This window comes from Muscardinus avellanarius (genome assembly GCF_963383645.1).
Source record: "Muscardinus avellanarius genome assembly, chromosome: 11".
In the NCBI taxonomy this organism is placed as follows: Eukaryota; Metazoa; Chordata; class Mammalia; order Rodentia; family Gliridae; genus Muscardinus; species Muscardinus avellanarius.
Window position 1 is genome coordinate 103,949,574 of NC_137797.1, and position 22,163 is coordinate 103,971,736.

A 22,163-nucleotide genomic window follows, 5' to 3' on the forward strand; every position below is an offset into this window, starting at 1 on the left:
GCAACCTAGGAAGACCCTGTTGCTAAATACAAATTAAAACAAAGCTGGGCATGGTGACACGCACTTGTAATCCCAGTGCTTGGGAGGCTGAGACAGGAGGATCACAGGTTCAAGGACACTCTCTGCAAGTAGTGAGACTCTCATCAACCTAGTGAGACTCTGGGTCCAAATAAAAATAAAATAGGGCTGGGGGTGTAGCTCTGAGGTAGAATATCCTTGGGTTCAGTTACCAGTAGCACACGCGCACAACCACACAATCCTCCTCCTCCTCCTCATCTGCTGTTGCTGCTGTAAAGTTTCCCGTGGAAATAAAGAAATAAAGTTCAGTTCAAGGAATTAGAGTCATAGAGGCCAGGGCTCCCCGGCTGCCTCCCTGCCGGGTCACTGTATTGATGACCTTGACCACAGGTCACAGTGTGACTCAGGCGGCCCTCTACAGGATGTCCTTTTGTGGATCTCAGTCATGGCTTCCTCCCCTTGTCCCTTTGCACCTGGGAGGAGTCACGGCTCTGAGGGATGGTGCAATCCCTACTCTGTTTCTGCAGCGCTGGCCCTTACACAGGTCACCGGCAGAAACAATCACGAACACCTTCCATTTCCAGCGCAGGCGCGCAGGGCTCTGATTGTCCAGCCGCGTGGGTGACAGTGGCCTTGGCTGCAGCGGGTCAACTGATAGGCCTTCCCCAGTTGGAGGCCAAGGAAGCTTTAAGAACCACTTCTCTCCGCCTTTTTTCCTGCGGTACTATTTTATTTTTTTTAATTCTTCGTTTTTTTTTTTTTTTTTTGCGGGTCTGGGGACGGAACCCAGAGGCATTCGACCTCCAAGCTACACCCCCGGCCCTACTTTTTATTCTTTATTTTGAAACCGGGTCTCACTGAGTTGCAGAGGGCCTCACGAAGTAGCTGAGGCTGTCCGCGAACCGCGATCCTCCAGGTCTCAGCCTCCCGAATGCTGGGATTACAAGCGTGCGCCGCCACGCCCGGCTTTAATTCTTCGTTTTGAAACAGGATCTCACTAAGTTGCAAAGGACCTTGCTAAGTAGCTGAGGCTAGCTGTGAACCTGGAGCCTCCTGCCTCAGCCTCCCAAATACTAAGATACCACGCCCAGCTTGCTATGTTAACTTAAATCACAAAAATACTTGTTTCCTGCAAAGATAAGCTGCTCCAGCTCTCCTGGAACCTGGGTAGGAAGTCTTGCCAGATACTCTTTCTTGCCTGGGAGCAAATCAGCAGACTAATGGAGTTCTAGACAGCAAGACCTTCTGATGATTGCTATAGGTAATCTTCAGGCTTATTTTTCTAAAAACATTCCTCAAGGGAACATTTGCTACTGATGATTAGAATTCAGATATTTTCTCCCTGCTATGCATATATTCTTGAGTAGTCTCATGTGTCTGAGAACACCTTTCTCTTCTAGTTTTTTTTTTTAATCTAAACAGCTATTTTTCCATATTCTGGATGTGTGTGTGTGTGTGTGTGTGTGTGTGTGTGTGTGTGTGTGTGTGTACATGTGGTACTGGAGCCTAAACCCAGAGGCATTCTACCTCCGAGCTACAGCCCCAACTCTATTTTACTTCTTATTTGGAAACAAGGTCTTGCTAGCTTGCTGAGAGCCTTGCTAAGGTGTTGAGGCTGGTTTCAAACCTGAGATCCTCCTGTCTCAGCCTCCCAACTACTGGGATTACAGCTGTGCATTACCATGCCTGGCTCCATATTTCCGGATTTTGCATCTGTCTTTTATTCAGCAAATAATTGGTAGCTTCGTGGGCCAGGCATTTTGCAATCCTGATCCTTCGGGATTCCACTAGAGAGCGGGGTCAAGGCGGCAGACAGGTAGACAGGTGTGCTGGCTCAGGGGAGAGGGTGGAGGCAGGGAGGTAACTGCGAGGAGGCCCTGGCCTCTGTCTTACGAGAAGAGGGTGTGCGCAGAGATGTGTGTTCCGGCCTCCCTCGTTAGAAATTCAGGAGGGAGCTGAACACGAAGCGTGAGCTGGTGTCTTGGCCATTCCTCTGGCTTCCTGGCCTCCTGTTCACCCCCACCTCGTCCCCTCTTCTGCGTGCTTTTAGGTGCCTCCAGACCAACTGCAAATCTCGTCTGCCTCTCGGGGATGAACGGCAGCACTCTGTGGTCCAGCCCCCTCCCGGAGGAGGCCCAGGATATCACGTGTTTGGATCTGATGCCTGGAAGCGGGGCCCAGACCACCTGCCTCGTGACGGGAACCCGGAAGCTGCTCAGCGCCTTCAACGCTACTTCAGGTAAAGGTCCTGTGCTCCTGTGAGCTCTGATTTGGGTTGGGACAGTCTGGTGGGGGAGGGGACTTTTCCACTCTCACAGGGAAAGTCTGGATTGCTGCTCTTGGAAGGGGGTTGTTCAGGGAGTGAGATAAAGGTTTGGGCAAAGCCGGGCGTGGTGGCGCACACTTGTAATTCCAGCGCTTGGGAGGCTGAGGCAGGAGGATCTCACAGGTTCAAAGCCGGCCTCAGCTATGTAGTGAGGCTCTCAGCAAGTTAGGGATGTTAGGTTTGCACAGTAAAAAGATGAGTGAGACCGGGTGCGGGGAAAGAATTTTACTGTGGTTCTCTCTCGGGGATAGGGGCTGGACAGCTCCTAGAGACCTGGGAGTGCCTGCGCCGCTGGAGAGGAAATACCTCTCTTTTTAAGGCTTACATCTTGTGGGTGGGGCTACACGTGGGAACGCCGCCCCTCTCGTGACATCGCCTGCCTCGGAATATCATCGCCCAGCAGAGTCTCCTCCTCCTTTTCTAGGGTTCCGCCCCTGCGGGGAGGGACCCGACTTGTCATCCCGGCCTTCTGGTGATAATGGGCAGGAATTCGAATATTAAACTACTTCCTGCTGTCAAGGGGCATCGTGAGGGGGCCCCTCGGCCGGGAGAGTCTAGGTCCTCCAGAAGTGGGCAGGTGGGAGTATGGCTGCAGTGTGAGTCGGAGGTTACCATGGACAGCTTGGTGATGTGTGCTCGGGGAGACTTCAGCAGACAAGGAGTTATGGCAGTACGGCATCTGATCTGAAGAGGGAGAGCACCGTAGCATGTGAACAAGTGGATCTGCTAAAATAAAACATCAAAGAGAATTATGCCGAGAAAAACGAAGCTTAGTAGGCCCCAACACTGTGCAAGAGAATTTGTCATGGGACTGTTGTAATGGAGCCGGGTAAGATGATGCCAGTTGGGGTCCCCCAGCAGTTTGGCTGCGGTAGGTGTGGTGAGGATCACTGTGAAGGGCCCAGTCCACCGTGGTTGGAAATGCTTTGGTTGAAGTGACTTGAGGAGGACTTGATCCCCTGGCTTAAGGGCCTTGACTGCAGGGTGTGGAGCTGCTTTTTCAGTCCCAGGTTGGGGAAGATATTGGTCAGCATGTTTCCTAAGAAGGTGCCTGAGAAAAGACAAATAAGGAAGATAGGAAGACAAAGGAGGGGGGTCTGAAGGGAGAGTGTGATTAAGCAGGAAAGGGCGATCATACAGCAATTCAGAGGGTCTCATAAAGGTGGGGCTTTGAGGGGTGGCCCTCACACAGGCCAGAGCTAGTGGCAGGAGTTCAGGCCATGATACTCGCCGCTCTAGAGAGTTTTGTTAGGTGGCTTTTAAGGATCCCATTCATTTTTTCTACCTTTCCTGATGACTGCGGTCAGTATGGGATGTGGAGCTTCCATGAAATACCAAAGGCTTGTGCCACCTGTTGAGTAACCTTAGAAATAAAAGCTGGTCCCTTATCAGACTGTAAGGAATTAGGGAGTCCAAACCGAGGGATGATGTCCGAGCATAGAACATCGGGCACTGTGCTAGCTGTCTTGTCCTTTGAGGGAAAAGCCTCTACCCAACCTGTTAGGGTGTCGACCATGGTAAGAAGATATTTAAGTTTTTTGTGAGGCGGCATATGTGTGAAGTCGATTTGCCAGTCCTGTCCTGGCAAGTGTCCTCTAATTTGGTGGGTAGGAAAGGAGGTCAAAGGCCTCCTTGGGGAGACACAGGAGTGCAAATAGAACAGGAGGCACTGACTTTACTAACCAGCTGCTGCAGGAGAGGAGAGTAAAACAAGGGGCTCAGGAAATGCTTCAGCGCCATAGGTCCCACGTGGAGGGAGTCGTGTGTTAGGCTAATGACCTTTTCGGCCTGAGCCTCAGGCGGAGCAATCTTATCCTGTGTCATGAGCCATCCATCCCTTGTACTGGACACCCCAAGTTTGATCAGGTGTTTTCGTTCAGCCAGACTGTAATTAGGCGCCATTGAGGGGAGGGTTAAAAATAGTACAGAGGCCGGTGGGCTTGGCTGAGCTTGTTGTGTCAGCTGTCTTGCTGTATAATCAGCTTCACTGTTTCCTTTGGCCACTAAGGAAGATTCTGTCTGGTGGCCCCGACAGTGGATGATGGCCAGCTCAGATGGTAAAGAAAGGGAGTCTAGGAGTTTCTTAATCAAGGTGGCATTGACAATAGGTGAACGCTTGGTGGAGAGAAATCCCCTCTCTCCAAATTGAGGCATGGCAATGTGCTATTAAAAAGGAATATTTAGAATCGGTATATATGTTTACCCGCTGGTTTTTTTTGCCAGATGTAGAGCTCGAGTTAGGGCAGTCAGTTCAGCCTTGTGAGAGGTAGTACCCCCAGAGAACTTAGACACCAAATACTTGGGTTTATTTTACAGCCGTGAGCCTGAGTCCAGAAGAGGCTAAAAGCCAGAACCCCTTTGTCCAAGGAAGGGGAAGCTTAGCGCAGTGTAGTGTTATCAGCCGGTGCTGACTAGAAGCCAAGTGCTGAGAAGCTGCAGAGCCGGGGCACGCTGTGGGGCTGTGGGGTGGAATTAGGGTTGGATGCGGTTTAAGATGGCTGCCGGGGCTTGGCTGGGTGGTAAGATGGCCGCCGGCTCTCCCGGAGGGCATGTGGCTGGGGAAGATGGCCACTGGCTCTCAGGCACAGCGTGAGGCTGGGAAGATGACCACTGGCTCTCAGAGAGAACGTGGGGCCGGGGTGGATGCCTTCCGGCTCTCGGATAGTGTGGGGCCAGACAGGTCCACAGCACAAAAACAAACAAGCAAAACGAAAAAAACAAAAACGGCTGCCAGGCGCATACCAGACGCCGAGGCCATGTGGCGTGCGCCCCGCGGGTCTGACCGGGCGGGCAGGATGGCCAGAGGCTGGGCCGGGGTTGGGGTTGGGCAGGAGTTCGAGTCTGGGTAGGGCGGGACGCGGCCGTGGAGGACGCGCAGGCAGAGGCAGCAGGGAAAGGAACCCGGTGCTCGTGGGTCCCGTCGGCTGAAGCTTGGGCCTAGGCGGAGCGGCACGCGGCCCTGGGCACGGGGGCGGGAAAAGGGTTGCCTACGTCTCCCGTCTGGGCGGGCAGGGGGTGGGAACGGTCCCAGTGGATCCGAGCGCCCAGGGATCCAGGCCGAGGTTTCTGCCAAGTCCGCCCAGAGCACACAGTGGCAGCGGCAGGGGATTGAAAAAAAATTTTTTTAACTAAAAATTAAAATTAAAAAAGTCATCCTGGGGTCGGCACCAAATGTTAGGTGTGTGCGGTAAAAAGACAAAATTTCGAGACTGGGTGGGCGGAAAGAATTTTAATGTCGTTCTCTCTTGGGGATGGGGGCCAGACCGCCCCTGGAGACCTGTGAGCCTCTGCGCGGCTGGAGAGGAAATGCCTCTCTTTTTAAGGCTTACATCTTGTGGGTGGGGCTACGCGTGGGAACGCCGCCGCCCCTATCGCGACATTGCCTGCCTCGAGATATCACCTGCGATATCGCCCAGAAGAGTCTCCTCCCCCTTTTCTAGGGTTCTGCCCCTGCGGGGAGGGACTCGACTTGTTAAGGGAGCCCTTTTTTCCAAATAAAATATAAAAATAGGTCTGGGAGTATAGCCCAGAGATAGGAAGCCTCTGGGTTCCACCCCCAGTACCACCAAAAAAAAAAAAAAAAAAAAAGTTTGGGCAAAGCCGGGCATGGTGGTACACACTTGTCATCCCAGTACTTAGGAGGCTGAGACGGGAGGATTGGGGTTCGAGGCCAGCCTCAGCTACTTAGTGAGGCCCTCTGCAACTTTGTGAGATCTTATTTTATTTTATTGTACTGTATTTATTTATTTATTTATTTATTTATTTATTTATTTATTGTGGGCCTGGGGATGGAACTCAGGGGCATTACAACCTCTGAGCTATACCCCTTTCCCTATTTTTTATTCTTTATTTTGAAACCGGGTCTCACTGAGTTGCAGAGGGCCTCACTAAGTAGCTGAGGCTGTTTGCGAACTGCGATCCTCTGGTCTCAGCCTCCCGAATGCTGGGATGACAAGCGTGCGCCACCACGCCCAGCTGAGATCCTGTTTAAAGAATAAGCCAGGCATGGTGGTGCACACTTGTAATCCCCGCACTTGGGTGGTGGAGACAGGAGGATCACACAGGTTCGAAGCCAGCCGGGCTGGCTTAAGAGACCCTGTTTCCAAAAAAAAAAAAGTATAAAAATAGGTCTGGGAGTATAGCCCGGAGGTAGAAGGGTTTCCAGGAGCCCCAGTACCACCAATAAATAAATAAATAAAAAATAAAGATAAAACAAAATAGGAAGCCAATCATGGTGGCGCAAGCTTGTAATCTCATTATTTGGGAGGCTGAGACAGGAAAATTGCACAGGTTTGAAGCCAGCTTCATCTACTTAGCGAGGCTCTCAGCAATTTAGTGAGACCCTGTTTCCAAATAAAGTATAAAATAGGTCTGGGAGTATAGCCTGGAGGTAGAAAAGCCTCTGGGTTCCATCTCCAGCAAAACACACACACACACACACACACACACACACACACACACACACACAGAATAAAGTAGGGCTGAGGAGGGGTAGCTCAAAGGTAGAATGCCTCTGGGTTCAGTCCCTACTAACACACACACACACACACACACACACACACACACACACACACACACAGTGTTTGGGCAGATGAATCAATAGATCCCTGTTTCAAGGCGTTTACTGATAAGATGGCTGAACTGGGTTATCTAAACAGAAACTGCCCTGGAGGAGGCCCTGCTTGACAAATAGTCCCCTAGCCCTGTTGAACAAAAGGCGGACGAGGACCGGCTCTTCCTATTTGCTGTGCGTGGGGTTCCTGGATCCACTTGGGCGTTAACTACTTAAAAATAGGTCAGGGGAAGAAACCAGGGCTTGTTGAAGCCTGTCGATTTGAGAAAGGAAGGGAGAGAATGGGGTGCAGTAAGGCTCCGGCAGTCATCCGGGGCCAGGCTCTGGAGGGAAGCCGATCAAGCTGTCACCGCCCTCCCAGGCATGGACTCTGGGCTGGGCGCAGGGACGCTCTTTAGCGCAGATGCTGTAGTGAAATGTTATATAGGCCACTGGACCTCCTGCCATTTCTCTGGGTTGGTTTACTTATGTGACCCTATGGACCAAGAAGCCAGAAGGTGTCTTCGGGTGGGCTGGCCCGGGTGGCTCCTTAAGGTGGCTAAGGAGTTAAGAGTTCTGTGTCAAGAGTTCTGTCCTTTAAGAGTCTGTGCCCCACCGCAGCGCTGGGAGCTGGCTCTTCCTGGAGAGGCGCCAGACACGCCATGTGATCTAAAAAGCTGAGGCTCGAGGTTACCGAGGTTACCGCAGGGATATGTCAGCCAGAGGCGTGAGGATTTCGGATCAGGCTCACGTTACCCTCTCAGTAAGATAAAAGCTAAAGGGAAAAAGGAAGGGGAGCCCTGGCGTGTGTTGGGGCGCTGTGCAGCGCCCTCTCTGGCCGGGGACCTTGCATCTGTCTTTCCCAGGGCCAGGAAGTCCTAAGTGGTCATCCATTTGCCTTCCAGGGAAAGCCATCTGGACCTTAAGCCCAGACTCGCTGTCCAACGGGACCCTGGCCGCCCCAGTCGTGGTCCTGCCAGACCTGGACGAGGATGGCGTCAGGGATGTCGTGGTCCTGGCCGTCGGGGAGACACAGGTAAGGTCTCCATGACGTGGGTTTTGTTTCTTCCGGGGAATGCTTCCCGGATGTCGTTATTAACATGCTGCTTGGAACTTTCTTCCCACGAGGGCTTAGGTGTCAGTAGCTTCTCTGCGGGAGGGCAGGGGAATAAATGAGCTCTGAGTTTACTTCTCCAGCCGTGATGCTAGGATTCCTTCCACGGCTGCGGGGTGGTGAGCTTTCCAGCCAGACCGAGCTGTGTGTAATGCCTCCTCCCTGCGCTGTAGAGAGCGGAGCAACCAGTCCAAGCTATGGATTCTTCCTATGTAAAAATGGGGATGCTATCTCTTCCTGTAGGATTATTATGAAATTAGAGCTAACTCATGAAAGGTACCTAGGTTACTGCCTGTTTTTACCACGAATATAATGCATTATTTGTTTTAGTGGTACTGGGGTTCCTGGAAGCCCTTCTACCTCCGGGCCACACTCCCAGACCTATTTTTTTTTTTTTTTTGGAATCAGGGTTTCTTAAGCCAGCGCGCGGCTGGCTTCGAACCTGCGCGATCCTCCTGTCTCCGCCTCCCAAGCGCGGGGATTACAAGCGCGGGGATTACAAGCGTGCGCCACCACGCCCGGCTGCAGTATTTGTTTTATAATATTACATATACTTAAATTTTTAAGCCAGGTATGGTGGCGCACGCTTGTAATCCCAGCACTTGGGCGGCTGAGACAGGAGGATTGCACAGGTTCCAAGCCAGCCTCAGCTACTTAGTGAGGCGCTCAGCCACTTAGTGAGGCCCTGTTTCCAAACAAAATATAAAACAGGTCTGGGAGCATGGAATAGCGTCTGTTTTGCCTGAAAAGTGATAGTTCTAAACAAATTTGGGGACGGCGATGGGCTTGGAGAAGCAGCTCCAGTTTTCTTCTGGCTCCCTTGTCCTCCTTCCTGGCTGCAGAGCACGAAGGGGGCTATTTTTTTGTTGTGGTTTTTTTTTTTTTTTTTTGTGTGTGTGTGTGTGTGGTACTGGGGATGGAACCCAGGGGCATTCTACCTCCAAGCTACATCCCCTGCCCTGTTTTTTATTCTCTATTTTGAAACAGGGTCTCACTGAGTTGCAGAGGGCCTCACTAAGGAGCTGAGGCTGTCCGCAAACTGCAGTCCTCCTTTCTCAGCCTCCCAAATGCAGAGATTAAAAGTGTGCACCACCACACCTGGCCCAAGGGGCTGTTTAAGTGACCGAGGCCTCAAGGAATCACACTAAGTCTGCGACTTGACTTGGGCAGTGACCAAGTCACGGTCCGGGTTTGCTGTGAGCTGAGCTTGTGAGAACTGGGTCTGCCTCGGGATCAGGGAAGAGGCGAGGCCTGGAGCGTTGGGGCAGGGACCTTAGAAGCCCGTGGTTTCTGCTCGTGGTTTCTGCTCACGCCATGCGGTGATCTCTGAGCCGCATCGCTCCTTCAGCACTTGGCTGATGCCAATATCAGCTGGGGGTGTTCTGCTCCACCGCTAGCTCTACAGATTCTGTCCTTTGATCAGAAGGCGCTTTCTCATGGCTGCTCTGCACTCTACCAGCTTCTGTGCCACGGAGCCGCCCCCAGTCGAATCCCCACCCAGAGGAAAGCTCCCGTAGTCTGTCCGTCTGAGCCCCTGCTCTCACGGCGAAGCTCCCCCAGTCCATCATACGGTTCCTCCAGCAACACGAAGTCTCAACCCCTCTTTTTCTTGATTTTCTTCACTTTTGCTCTTTAGTGTCTTTTTTCTTTTCTTTTTTTTTTTTTTTTTTTTGTATGTGGTACTGGGGATCCAACCCAGAGGCATTCTACCTTCAAGCTATACCCCCAGCCCAATTGTATTTCTTATTTAGAAACAGAGTCTCCCTGGATTGATGAGCTTTGAATTACTTGCTGAGGCTGTCCTTGAACCTGTGATCCTCCTGTCTCAGCTTCCCAAGTACTGGAATTACAGGAGTGTGCCACCACGCCCGACTTGTCCATTTATTTATTTATTTACTTATTTACTTATTTATTTTCTTACTTATTTAGTGGTACTGGCGATGGAACCCAGGGGCCTTCTCCCTCCACACCTGTAATGCTGGGGTTACAAGCAGCACCACCACGCCCAGCTTTATCCATGCCTTTTAAAATGTGGCACCGGAGCCGGGCGTGGCGGCGCACGCTTGTAACCCCAGCATTTGGGAGGCTGAGACAGGAAGATCACGGTTCGAAAACAGCCTCAGAAACTACTTAGTGAGGCCCTTTGCAACTCAGTGAGACCCTGTTTCAAAATAAAGAATAAAATATAGGGCTTGGGTGGGGGCTCAGAGGTAGAATGCCGCTGGGTTCCATCCCTGGTACCACAAAAGAAAAAAAAATGTGGCACCTGGCTGGTTGTGGTGGCGTGTGCCTGTAATTCCAGGACTTGGGAGGCTGAGACACAAGGATCACAGGTTTGAAGTGAACCTTGGTAACTTGGCAAGGCCCTAAGCAATTTAGTGAGGCTCTGTTTCAAAGTGAAAAATAAAATAGGGCTGGGTTGTAGCACAGAGGTGGAATGCCCTTGGATTCAATCCCTAGTACCACAAAAACACAAAACCAAGCTCAATAAAATGTGGTATCTGTATCTGCAGACAGTATTTTATACATAGTATAACCAGTTACATAAACCTGATTTACTCCTTCTGATGCAGACTGTATTTCCGTTTTGTTTTTTTGTTTGTTTGTTTTTGCGGTACTGGGGATGGAACCCAAGGGTTTTCTACCTCCAAGCTACAGCCCCGGTCCTGTTTTTTAGTCTTTATTTTTGAAGCAGGGTGTCTTTGAGTTGCAATGGGCCTCACTAAGTAGTAGCTGAGGCTGTCTGTGAACCGCGATCCTCCTGTTTTAGCCTCCTAGATGCCAGGGTTACAAGCATGTGCCACTATGCTTGTAATCTGGCTGTATTTCTGATTTTGCCAAGGATTACAGTAGCCAAGCTGGGCAGGGTCATGCACATTTGTGATCCTAGTACGTGGGAGGCCGAGACAGGAGGATCGCAGGTTTGAGGACAGTCTTAGCAATATATTAAGATTCTCATCAACCTTATGAGCCTCTTTTTCCAAGTAAAAGTTAATAGGGCTGGAGTTGTAGCTCAGAGGTTGAATGCCTCTGTGTTTAATCCCTAGTGCCACACACACACACACACACACACACACACACACACTATTTATTTATTTATTTATTTTCTTGCGGGTCTGGGGGTAGGACCCAGGGGCATTCGACCTCCGAACTACACCCCCTGTCCTAGTTTTTATTCTTTATTTTGAAACCGGGTCTCACTGAGTTGCAGAGGGCCTCGCTAAGTAGCTGAGGCTGTCTGCGAACCGTGATCCTCCTGTCCCAGCCTCCCGAGTGCTGAGATGACAAGCACCACAACGGACTGGCTTTGCGCTTTGATCCCTGGGGTCACGGTGAGGCAGCGACTGTCTGGAGAAGCTGTTTAATGAAGAAACAAGGGCATCGTTGACTTAACCCTTCTCTCCCTTCCTCAGCCAGATCTGTGCTTTCTGCTGGTGTCTGGCCGGACGGGGAGGCCGATGGGCCGGCCTGTGAAGTACAACATCCTGGGAGTGGGCAATCTGATCGGGCCTCAGGTCTACATCACCGCCAGCGGGGCTGTCTACATCCTGTTTGGCTTTGGTAAGGAGCGAGTCTGGTTCTGCTGCTCTCTGTGAGGTGGGGGGACGCCTAGGGCCCATGGGCCTGCCCCGCCATCACCTCCTGGCGCCGGGGCCTTTCCCTCTGCACCTGCGGTAGGTTATGAGCTCCGCTTCCCCCGCTGACATCTTGCTTGTGTGTGTGCGGTACTGGGAATTGAACCCATGGGCATTCTACCTCTGAGCTACAGCCCCAGCCCTATTTTGTTTTTTTACTTTGAAACAGTCTCACCAAGTTGTAAAGGGCCTCACAAAGCGGAGGCTGGCTGCGAACCTATAGTCCTTCTGTCTCAGCCTCCCAAGTACTGGGGTTACAACTGTGTGCACCATGCCTGGCCCCGCTGCCTTCTTTAGAGAGAAGATTCTGTCCTGCATTTCTTTTTTTGTTTTTTTGTTTGTTTTTGTTTTTTTGGTGCTAGGGATGGAACCTAGGCGCATTCTACCTCTGAGCTACACCCCCAGCCGTATGTTTTATTCTTTATTTTGAAACAGGGTCTCACTGAGTTGCAAAGAGCCTCACTGAGTAGCTGAGGCTGTCTGTGAATCACAATCCTGTCTCAGCCTCCCAAATGCTGGGATTCAAGCGTGCACCACCACGCCTAGCCACGTCCAGTATTTTCTTGGCCCTTCCCCACCCAGTCCATGGAGACCCGCCCAAGCAGGTTCTTTTGGAGCTCTATGGCCAGGCTTTGTGTCTCTTGCTCAAATCCCCACCCTGGGATGGTCCTGTTAATATTCTGCTTCTTCTCGGTGTTGGTTCTTCCCGTGGTGCTAGGAAATATACAAGCTGTCGCTCTGCGGGACATTTTTGTTCAGGCCCAAAATCAAGACAGGTCACCACCTTCTCTGCAGATAGAAGAGCCAGAGTGGGAGAAGCGAAGATCCTCCAACCTGTCTGAGCTCATTGACATATACAGGTAGGGCGGCGTCCGGCCTCGGGTGCGGGGAGGTTTGGTTGGGCTGGTAAATATGTGGGCAGGGATTGGGGGACACGGCGCTGGACTTCCTAGACCATCTTCTGGTTCTTTTGGCATAAATGAGAAACTTCCTTCTCTCGGTCACGGAATGTGTTAGTATCTGTGTGTTGGTGACCATGACGTGTGATCAGTCACTTTACAGAAAGGATATCAATCACTTGTGAGAAAGGATATTTGTGTAGGCTTCTCAGAACAGTGACAGAAAGATGTACTTATGAAAAATAACTGTCTTATTAATAAAAATAATAAAACAGTTTTACGGGCGTAGTGCATGCTTGTATTCCAGTACTTGGGAAGCTGATACAGGTGGATTGCAGGTTCATGGCCAGCCTCAGCTACTTAGTGAGACCCTCTGCAATGTAGTGAGATTCTATTTTAAAATAAAGAATACAAAAAAGGGCTGGGGGTGTAGCTTGGAGATAGAATGCTCTTGGGTTCTTTTCTCAGTACCATAAAAACCGAAAAACAAAACAACACAAAACCCCCCCAATTTTTTAAAGCTGTGCAGAAGTGCCTGACCTTTTTTGTTGTTGTTGTTGTTGGGTGCTGGGGATTGAACCCAGGGCCTTGTGCACGCTCGGCCATCACTCGACCACTGAGTTCCACCCCAGCCCTGACTACCCCCTTCGTGGATTTTTCTCTTTGTTGGAGAATCATTTTAACATGAGTTAGGATCATGTCCATGACATCCTAATTTTAAATTCTCTTGTATTCTTCACTAAAGCACATAGTTGTCGCAGACAGTGAATCCCATTTAGCCCCAGACTTGGGTAATAATTGTTTTGTTTATTTGTGCAAAAGTTTCAAATCATTTTCTATGGCAATATCATGTTGTTTCAGCGACTTTGGCAGGAAGTAAATAGACTGGCCCAGTGATATAGAGAAAGAAATAATTTGATGAAGGATATGCCAGAAGCGCTGGCCAGCCTTCCTGAGCATTTCAGGCATCCTGTCCTGAGCTCCATCTGTCTTTGTGCCATTATCCCTGCTCTGGTACCTGTCCCAGAGCATCCAACACGAGAGGTACTGCATCCTAGCAATTTTCTTGTGAGCTCCCTTGAACTTGCAGGAAATTTTCTAGGGACTCTTTTTTTTTTTTCTCTCTTCCCCTCTTCCATCCGTCTGTCTGTCTGTCTGTCATCCATTTATCGTATTGGGGATTGAGCTCAGGGACATTCTACCTCTGATCTACACCCAAGCCCTATTTATTTGTTTATTTACTTTTGAATTACTGGGGGTGGAACCCAGGGGCATTCTACCCCTGAGTTACACCCCCAGCCCTATATTTTATTCTTTATTTTGAAACAAGGTCTTACTAAGTTGTGGAGGGCCTCACTAAGTAGCTGAGGCTGCCCCCGAACCTGCGACCCTCCTGTCTCAGCCTCCCACGTGCTGGGATTACAAGCGTGCGCCACCACGCCTGGCCTTCTAGCCCAATTTTATTTCTTATTTGGAAACAGAGTCTCACTAGGCTGATGAGAATCTCACTATTTGCTGAGGCTCCCCTCAAACTTGTGATCCTCCTGTCTCGGCCTCCCAAATACTGGGATTACAGATGTGCACCACCATGCCTGGCTTAGGAATTTTTGGTCGCTAAGTGTCCAGAAAACGAGACTCCGCGGGTGACTGTCTCACTTGATAAGATGATGGTGGGAAGGGACATAAGAGTCCATGGACTCTGTCTCCATAGATTCCACATTTGTGGACCCAGCCAACATTAGATTGGAAAGATTATGTCTGTATTGAATATGTACAGGCATTTCTTTCTTGTGATTATTCCCTAAATACTATTGTATAAGGGCTATTTATATGGCCTTTATACATTGTGCTGGATATTACAATAATCTAGAGGTGACTTAAAGGCTGCAGGAGAGCCGGGCGTGGTGGCACACTCTTGTAATCCCCCTGTGCTTGGGAGGCTGAGGAGGTTCGCAGGTTTGTGGCCAGCCTCAGTTACTTGGTGAGGGCCTCTGCAACTTAGTGAGACCTTGTTTCAAAATAAAGAATAAAAAAGAGGGCTGGGGGTGTAGCTTGGAGTTAGAATGCCCCTGGTTTCAATCTTCAGTACCAAATAAAACAGTCTAGAGGAGGACGTAGGGTATGTGCAGGTACTACGCTGTTTTAGATAAGGGACCTGAGCATCTGTGGATTTGGCCATCAATAGGCACCAGTCCCCCTGGATGTCAAGGGACAGCAGTACAGGGAAACATGGACCGTGAAAGCCAGGATAACTGGACTGGGGACTCTCACCCACTCCCGAGACTAACTCTTGAGGTCTCGTTTCATCCAGTGACGGTGTTGAGCTGCTCCAGATGGTGAAGGCGCCCGACTCCAACTGCAGCAACCTCCTGGTCACCACCAGACAGGGCCTGGTCCTGCTCCGGGGGCAGAACCTTACACCTTACTGGACGCTGAGCCTCCCAGGCCTGCGCAGGTGCGAAGCCTCCCCCTTCTCGCGTTTGCCGTGTCGATCCACTTGGAAAGTACCCCAAACCTCTTAAGAATTACCTAGAACAAAAGCTTGCTGAAGCCGGGGGGAGGGGAGGCAGGAGACAGTTTTGTCTTTCCTGACCACCGTTGAGCTGATGGCTTCCTTATCCTTATTCACAGTCAGCCTACGCCCGGCTACTTCACTGAGGATCAGACGCTGGACTTCTTTCTGCAGATACAGGACGGAGTTGGGATGAGAAAGGTGAAAGGCTGGGACTCAGTCAAGCCCGTGGGGAGTGTATAGTTGGGCATGCACCACCATGCCTGGCTCATACTAAACATTTTTTTTTATAGATTCTTTTTCTTGTCATTATTCCCTAAACGTTGTAGTATAACAGCTTTTACATGGTGTTAAGTTCTCTAAGTAACCTAGAGATAAAGTACATAGGGAATGGCGTGTAAATACTATGTCATGTCTTGGGGATCTGTGGGAGTTGTATGGGGGTGGCGGAACCAACCCCCACGTACGGAGAGAGGGCTGCCTGGGTGTCGTTGGATGTCTGCAGGTGTTTGTCCTGTTTCTGTGTCCTGTTTCCAAGCACTGCCGTATTCATCCTGTCTTCCCTTTCGCAGATGATGGTGGTGGATGGTGACTCTGGCGCCATCGCTTGGAGTTACAGCGCTCCGTGTCACATGAAAGAAACTCCGACCACCTCCGCGGTGACTTCGGACCGGAAGTCTGTCTTTCTCTTCTGGGCCGAAGGGCTGCCAGCCGCCTCTCCCACACCTGTGAGTGGGCCCGGGGGGCTCTTTTCCCACTCGGTCCCGCGGCAGCTTCTCTGCGGGTCTCCCTGGGGTCTCGGGATGTTAGTCATATCACCTTCCAAGGGCTGGGCGTGGAAGCAGATGAGCGCACCTGTGTGAAGAGTGGAGCCTGTGTCCTGTGCTGCGCTTTGGCCAAGGATGAGAGCTGTGAGCCGAGCCCCTGGGTCCTGGCTACGCACAGTGGGGGCCAGATAAGGAATAGAAAGTACAACTGGAGCCAGGCGTGGTGGTGCACGCTTACCATCCTGATACTTGGGAGGCTGAGACAGGAGGATTGCAGTTCATGGCCAGCCTCAGCTACTTACTGAGGCCCTCTGCAACTTAGTGAGACCTTGTTTTAAAATAAAAGAATAAGCTGGGCGTGGTGGCACACACTTGTAATCCCAGTGCTTGGGAGGCTGAGACAGGAGGATCGCGCAGGCTCAAAGCCAGCCTCAGCTACTTAGAGAGGCTTTCAGCAACTTAGTGAGACCCTGTTTCCAAATAAAGTATAAAATATTTCTGGGAGTATAGCCCGGAGGTAGAAAAGCCCCTGGGTTCTATCCTCAGTACTACAAAATAAATAAACAAACTAATAAACAAAGCAAACAAAAGAATAAGCTAAACATGGTGGCACATGCTTATAATCCTAGTACTTAGGAGGCTGAGACAGGAGGATTGTGGGTTTGTGGACAGCCTCAGCTACTTAGTGAGACCCTGTTTTAAAATATAAAAATAAATAGGGCTGGGGATGTAGCTTGGAGGTAGTATGCCCCTGGGTTCAATACCCAGTAATAAAATTTAAAAAAAAAAGAATAAAAACAGGACTAGGGATGTATCTCAGAGGTAGAATGCCTCTAGATTATATTCTCAGTAGCATAAAAAGAAAAAGAAGCCGGGCGTGGTGACACATGCTTGTAATCTTAGTGCTTGGGAGGCTGAGACAGGAGGATAACACAAGTTTGAAGCCAGCCTCGGCTACTTAGTGAGGCTCTCAGCACTGTAGCGAGACCCTGTTTCCAAATAAAATATAAAATATAGGTCTGGGGATGTAGCCTAGAGGTAGAAAGCCCTTGGGTTTCATCCTCAGTACCACCAAAAAAAAGAAGAAAAAAAGAAAAAAAAAAGAAAAAGACGTTTAGATGCACGGACAAAAGGAAGGAGAGGCTAGCGTGTTGGTGCGCGAGGGAGCTTTCCATAAAGAGGTGGGTTTACATTGGGGCCCGAGGGCAGGGAGGGGTCTGATGTGTGCAGATGGGGTGGTGAGCACGCTGTGACCCCAGCTGGGGAGATCCCAGGACTGGCAGCAGTGAGGGAGGGCGAAGAAATGAGGACAGGAATCAGACATTCTTCAAGTGTGGGGTCGGCAGCAAGTTGTCTTGAAAAGACAGATTGATTGACTGCGGTACTGGGGATGGAACCCAGGGGCATTCTACCTCTGAGCTACACCCTAACCCTATTTTTTATTCTTTATTTTGAAACAGGGTCTCACTAAGTTGCAGAAGGCCTCAGTAAGTAGCTGAGGCTGTCCGTGAACCGCGATCCTCCTGTCTGGGCCTCCCAAATGCTGGGATTACAAAGGTGTGCCACCACGCCTAGCTGAAAAGGCAGATTTAAATGGTGTAAGGCAAGCCTGGCGTGGGAATGGCACCTGCTTGGAATCCCAGTCCTTGGGAGGCTGAGATAGGAGGATTGCAGGATTGAGGCCAGCCTAAGCACTTTAGTGAGGCCCTCCACAACTTAGCAAGACCCTGTTTCAAAATAAAAAATTAAAAAGGGCTGGAGGTATAGCTCAGAGTTCCATCCCCCCGGTTCTATCCCCAGTACTGCCCATCTACCTCCCCCATCCCACACACAGATGTACGGCCTTGGTGCTCACGCTGTGGAATTTGGGCCTCATTTGTAGGCAGCGAGGGAGGCATCTGGCTATTTTCTGGTCACAAGTCGGAACTCTGCCTTCGTGGGGAAATGGCCTGCTCCTCGGGCCTGCGGTGGGTTGGGTCCCGCCCTGCCTCGCTCGGCTGGTGGACTTCTTCCCTGGCGGAGGCTGTGGAGGTGGGGCCGGCGTGCTCTGTGCTGGGACATCTGCCCGGCTGTGCCAGCCTGAACCTTCATCTCCTACCAGGCACCCAGGTCAGGCTGCCCGCCGCGGTCCCCGAGGGCGTTTCCATTGCAGCGACAATTTAGAAACTTGATCCCTGGGCCTGGAGGTTTTCATAATTGATGGTCTTTTTCTCTCTGGTCAACAGTTGGCTGAGCCAGCCAATGAAAGGAAATATCTCTGGCTCATTAATTCCAGAAATAGAATTTCTCCCTCTCTCTGCAAAGCCCGACCCGATGCAAAGGGTAAACCAGAACCCCGCTTCTGCCATGGACAGACGATGGGAGGTTTCTGTTTGGGCGTGCCTTTTTCTCCTGATACTTTATTTTTCTTTTATGAGAACATTCTCTAATTTGCTTGTTTATTTATTTTTGTGGTGCTGGGGATTGAACCCAGGGGCATTCCACCTCCGACCTACACCCTCAGCCCTATTATTCTTTATTCTGCAACAGCGTCTCACTAAGTTTCGGAGGGCTTCACTAAGTAGCTGAGGCTGGTCCTGAACCCCAGCCTCCCAAGCGCTGTGATTACGAGCGTGCGTTCTGCCTGGGTGTGTAATACATGTATATCACACACCCAGGCAAGTTATCTACCACTGAGCTGCATCCTGAGCCCCAGAGAGCATTTCCTAGTGAGAGCGAGTGGTGTGAAGAAGTGTGGCAGGCGTCGGCATCTGGAGCTCTTTGGAACAACACGCCTCCTCTGTGCGAGAGTGGCCGCCCTGCGGGGGACGCAGAGTTACTTTTGCTTTTCCTTTTTGGGGCTCGCTGTCAGGATGTCGTCCTAGGAGCCGAGGCCCCCAGCCTCCACCACCTGTACCTCCTGCACCCAGCCTTTCCCTCCATCCTCCTGGACCTGGCCAACACCTCGGGCATCGTGGCGGCGGCGGAGGGTGAGTTCCAGGGATGGGGAGAGCGGCTGTGTGTGTGAGGATCCCCTCGCTCAGCCCAGGGAGGGGTGGGTGTCTGTCACCTACAGCGGTAGCGTGTCCCCCCCCAGGGCTGTTGCTGGGGCTCCCCGCTGGATAGGAGCGCCAGGCTGTCAGAGCAAGAACCTGAATCCTGAAAGGCAAAAGCTGACCCTTCCCCTCAAATGGGCCGAAACACCAAGCCCCTGGCTCAGCAGAACTTCCTAAGCCTCGGCTCTGCGTCAGGCCAAGTGCCAGCTGCTGACAAGACAAATAAGACCAGGTTTCTGACCCTCTGGGAGTTCAGGATCTGGAATTCACCGTAAGGGCTAAGATGGCGGTAGAATATGTTTCATCAGGGCATTGATTTAGCGGGGTCAGTTTTTTATTTATTACTTACTTTTTGTGGTATTGGGGATTGACCTTGGGGGGGTTTCTACCTCCAAGCCACACCCTCGCCCCAGGCCTATTTTTTTATTTTTTTACTTTTTATTTTTATTTTATTTTTTGCAGTACTGGGAATGGAACCCAGGGGCAGTGTACCTCCAAGTCACACTCCCAGCCCTATTTTTTATTCTTTATTTTATTTTATTTATTTATTTATTTTTGCGGGTCTGGGGATGGAACCCTGGGGCATTCAACCTCCCAGCTACACCCCCTGCCCTAGTTTTTATTCTTTATTTTGAAACTGGGTCTCACTGAGTTGCAGAGGGCCTCACTGAGTAGCTGAGGCTGTCTGCGAACCGAGATCCTCCAGGTTTCAGCCTCCCGAATGCTGGGATTACAAGCATGCGCCACCACGCCCGGCTTATTCTTTATTTTAAAACAGGATCTCACTGAGTTGCAAAGGGCCTTCCTAAGTAGTAGCTGAGGCTGTCCTTGAACCACAGTCCTCCTGTCTCAGACTCCGAAATGCTGGGATTACAAGCATGCACCACCACGCCTGGCTGTTTTTAAAAAATTTTTAATTTTAGCCGGGCGTGGTGGCTCACGCTTGTAATCCCCGCACTTGGGAGGCAGAGACAGGAGGATCGCTCAGGTTCGAAGCCAGCCACGCTGGCTTAAAAGACCCTGTTTCCAAATAAAAGTATAAAAAAATAGGTCTGGGTCTGGGAGTGTAGCCTGGAGGTAGAAGGGCTTCCAGAAACCCCAGCACCACCAAAAAAAAAAAAAAAAAAAAAATAATAATAATAATAATAATTATTATTTTTGTTGTTGTTTGTGGTACTGAGGATGGAACCCAGGGGCATTCTACCTCTGAGCTACACCCCCAGCCCTATTTTTTATTCTTTATTTTGAAACCAGGTCTCACTGAGTTGCAAAGGGCCTCACTAAGTAGCTGAGGCTGTCCGAGAACCGCGATCCTCCTGTCTCAGCCTCCCAAGTACTAGGATTACAAGCGTGCATCACCATACCCAGCTCGGTGTCAGTTTTTTGAGTAGTAAACGTGCATGGCATGGAAATTGGAGTCAAGAGAGAAATCAGAGAAGAAAAAATCGCCCATAATCTGACCACTCATACCTGCTATTAGCATTCAGACGCATTCTACTCTTTTACGGTGATCTAAGCAGCCATCTAAAGCAAAATTAGGATCACAGACCGGAGACCCTTAATGGAGGGAGTCGCAGCCCTGGAAAGGCAGCCGTGACGGCCCGCTGGCCTGGTGTCCTGTCATGGAGACCTGGCCCTGCGGAGCCTGCTTCCTCCCGGTGGGTGGGGAAGGGAAGACAGCCTGGCCACATTTCCGCTTTGTCTCTCCCCACACACTGCCAGGTACAGACTTGCTCTCTGCTGACAGAGACCTTTGCCTGGAGTTGAATTGGCACCATGCCCCTCGTGCACTGGGTCATGTCAGGAAGAAAGCCCTGCAAACCGCAGGTTGTGCGCATCGTGGGGTATGAGATGGGAGGTGCTGCCTTAGAAAACTGTGCAATTGACCCAGATTAGATTTTTTTTTTTTATAGTACTGGGGATTGAACCCGGGGCAGTCTACCTCTGAGCTACACCCCCAGCCAATCCTATTTTCTAATCTTTATTTATTTATTTATTTATTTATTCATTTATTTATTTTGTGGTGTGTGTGTGTGTGTGTGTGTGTGTGTGTGTGTGTGTGTGTGTGTGGTGGTGGTGGTGGTGGTGGTGGTGGTGGTGGTACTGGGGATGGAACCCAGGAGCATTCTACCTCCAAGCTACACCCCCAGTTGAAATTTTTTTTTTTTTTTTTTTTTTTTTTGGTGGGTCTGGTGATGGAACCCAGGGGCATTTGATCTCTGAGCTACACCCCCAGCCCTATTTTTTATTCTTTATTTTGAAACAGGGTCTCACTGGGTTGCAGAGGGCCTCACTAAGTAGCTGAGGCTGTCCACGAACCATGATCCTCCAGGTCTCAGCCTCCCGAATGCTGGGATTATAAGCGTGCGCCACCACGCCTGGCTTTGATTTTTTATCCTTTATTTTGAAACAGGGTCTTGCTGAGTTGCAAAGGGCCTCACTAAGTAGCTGAGGCTGGCCGCGAACTGCGATCCTCCTATCTCAGCCTCCCAAATGCTATTGTTTATTTTTTGCTTTGAAGCAGGGTCTCCCTAAGTTGTGGAGGGCTCCATAGGTTGCTGAGGCTGGCCACAAACCTGCGATCCTCCCGAGAACCAAGAACTGAGATTGCAAGTGTGAGCCACCACGCTCGGCTGTTTTAGTATTAGCATAAAATAGTATTCAGGGAATACCAGATAATGGTAATGAAGAATCTTGACAATTTTTATTGCAACTGCTATATTCAAGATGAGGCGAAATCAACTGTTAGTTTATGTGGTCATTAATTATAGTCTAGGAAGTCTCAGGCTGTCTCTATGGCGGGCTCGCGTCTCTACTAAAGCTCACCATCGTGGGCACATTCTCTCCTTTGTTTACTTGGGCCTTTCTTGGAAATAGCATCAGAAAAGCAAAGGTTCAAAAAGCGAGATGTTGGGCTGGCGTCTGCTCTCTCCCTTCTTTGCACTGTGTGGCTCGCTGCCTGGCGTTTGTGAGGACATTTCTTGGCTAAATGACTGGGTAGCACTGAACCACTCTCTTCGTCAGCAGAAGCTGTCGGTCCTCTTCAACCCCTCTCGCTTCTTTCCTCAGTTGGCATCAACGACCTCTGGAGAGATGCGTTTTATGTCACCCGGGCAGCAGGGCCAAGCTCCGAGGGGCACCCAGCAGCCCTGGTGGTCAGCAAACTGAGTCTGCGCTGGGCGCTGATGGAGGGCCAGGTGATCCAGCTGAAGGAGACCACCCCCAAAACTGGCCGTGGGGAGCTGCGAAGATTCCTCTCTAGGATAAAGTTTGTTGATTCTCCCTACCAGGTGAATAGCTCCTGA

General features: G+C 50.5%; 1 protein-coding gene across 1 annotated transcript in view; it reads left to right on the forward strand.

The window, feature by feature from the left end:
• Positions 1–22,163, forward strand: part of FAM234B (family with sequence similarity 234 member B) — a gene marked incomplete at both ends in the record, with an annotated part of 37,920 nt that extends 15,757 nt beyond the window's left edge. Inside the window, 9 exons of the mRNA XM_080705037.1 lie at positions 2,069–2,257; positions 7,802–7,932; positions 11,424–11,571; positions 12,364–12,505; positions 14,856–14,999; positions 15,176–15,257; positions 15,629–15,784; positions 18,675–18,792; positions 21,928–22,163. Coding sequence (XP_080561163.1) covers positions 2,069–2,257; positions 7,802–7,932; positions 11,424–11,571; positions 12,364–12,505; positions 14,856–14,999; positions 15,176–15,257; positions 15,629–15,784; positions 18,675–18,792; positions 21,928–22,163 — 1,346 coding nt within the window. The remainder of the gene's footprint in view (positions 1–2,068; positions 2,258–7,801; positions 7,933–11,423; positions 11,572–12,363; positions 12,506–14,855; positions 15,000–15,175; positions 15,258–15,628; positions 15,785–18,674; positions 18,793–21,927) is intronic.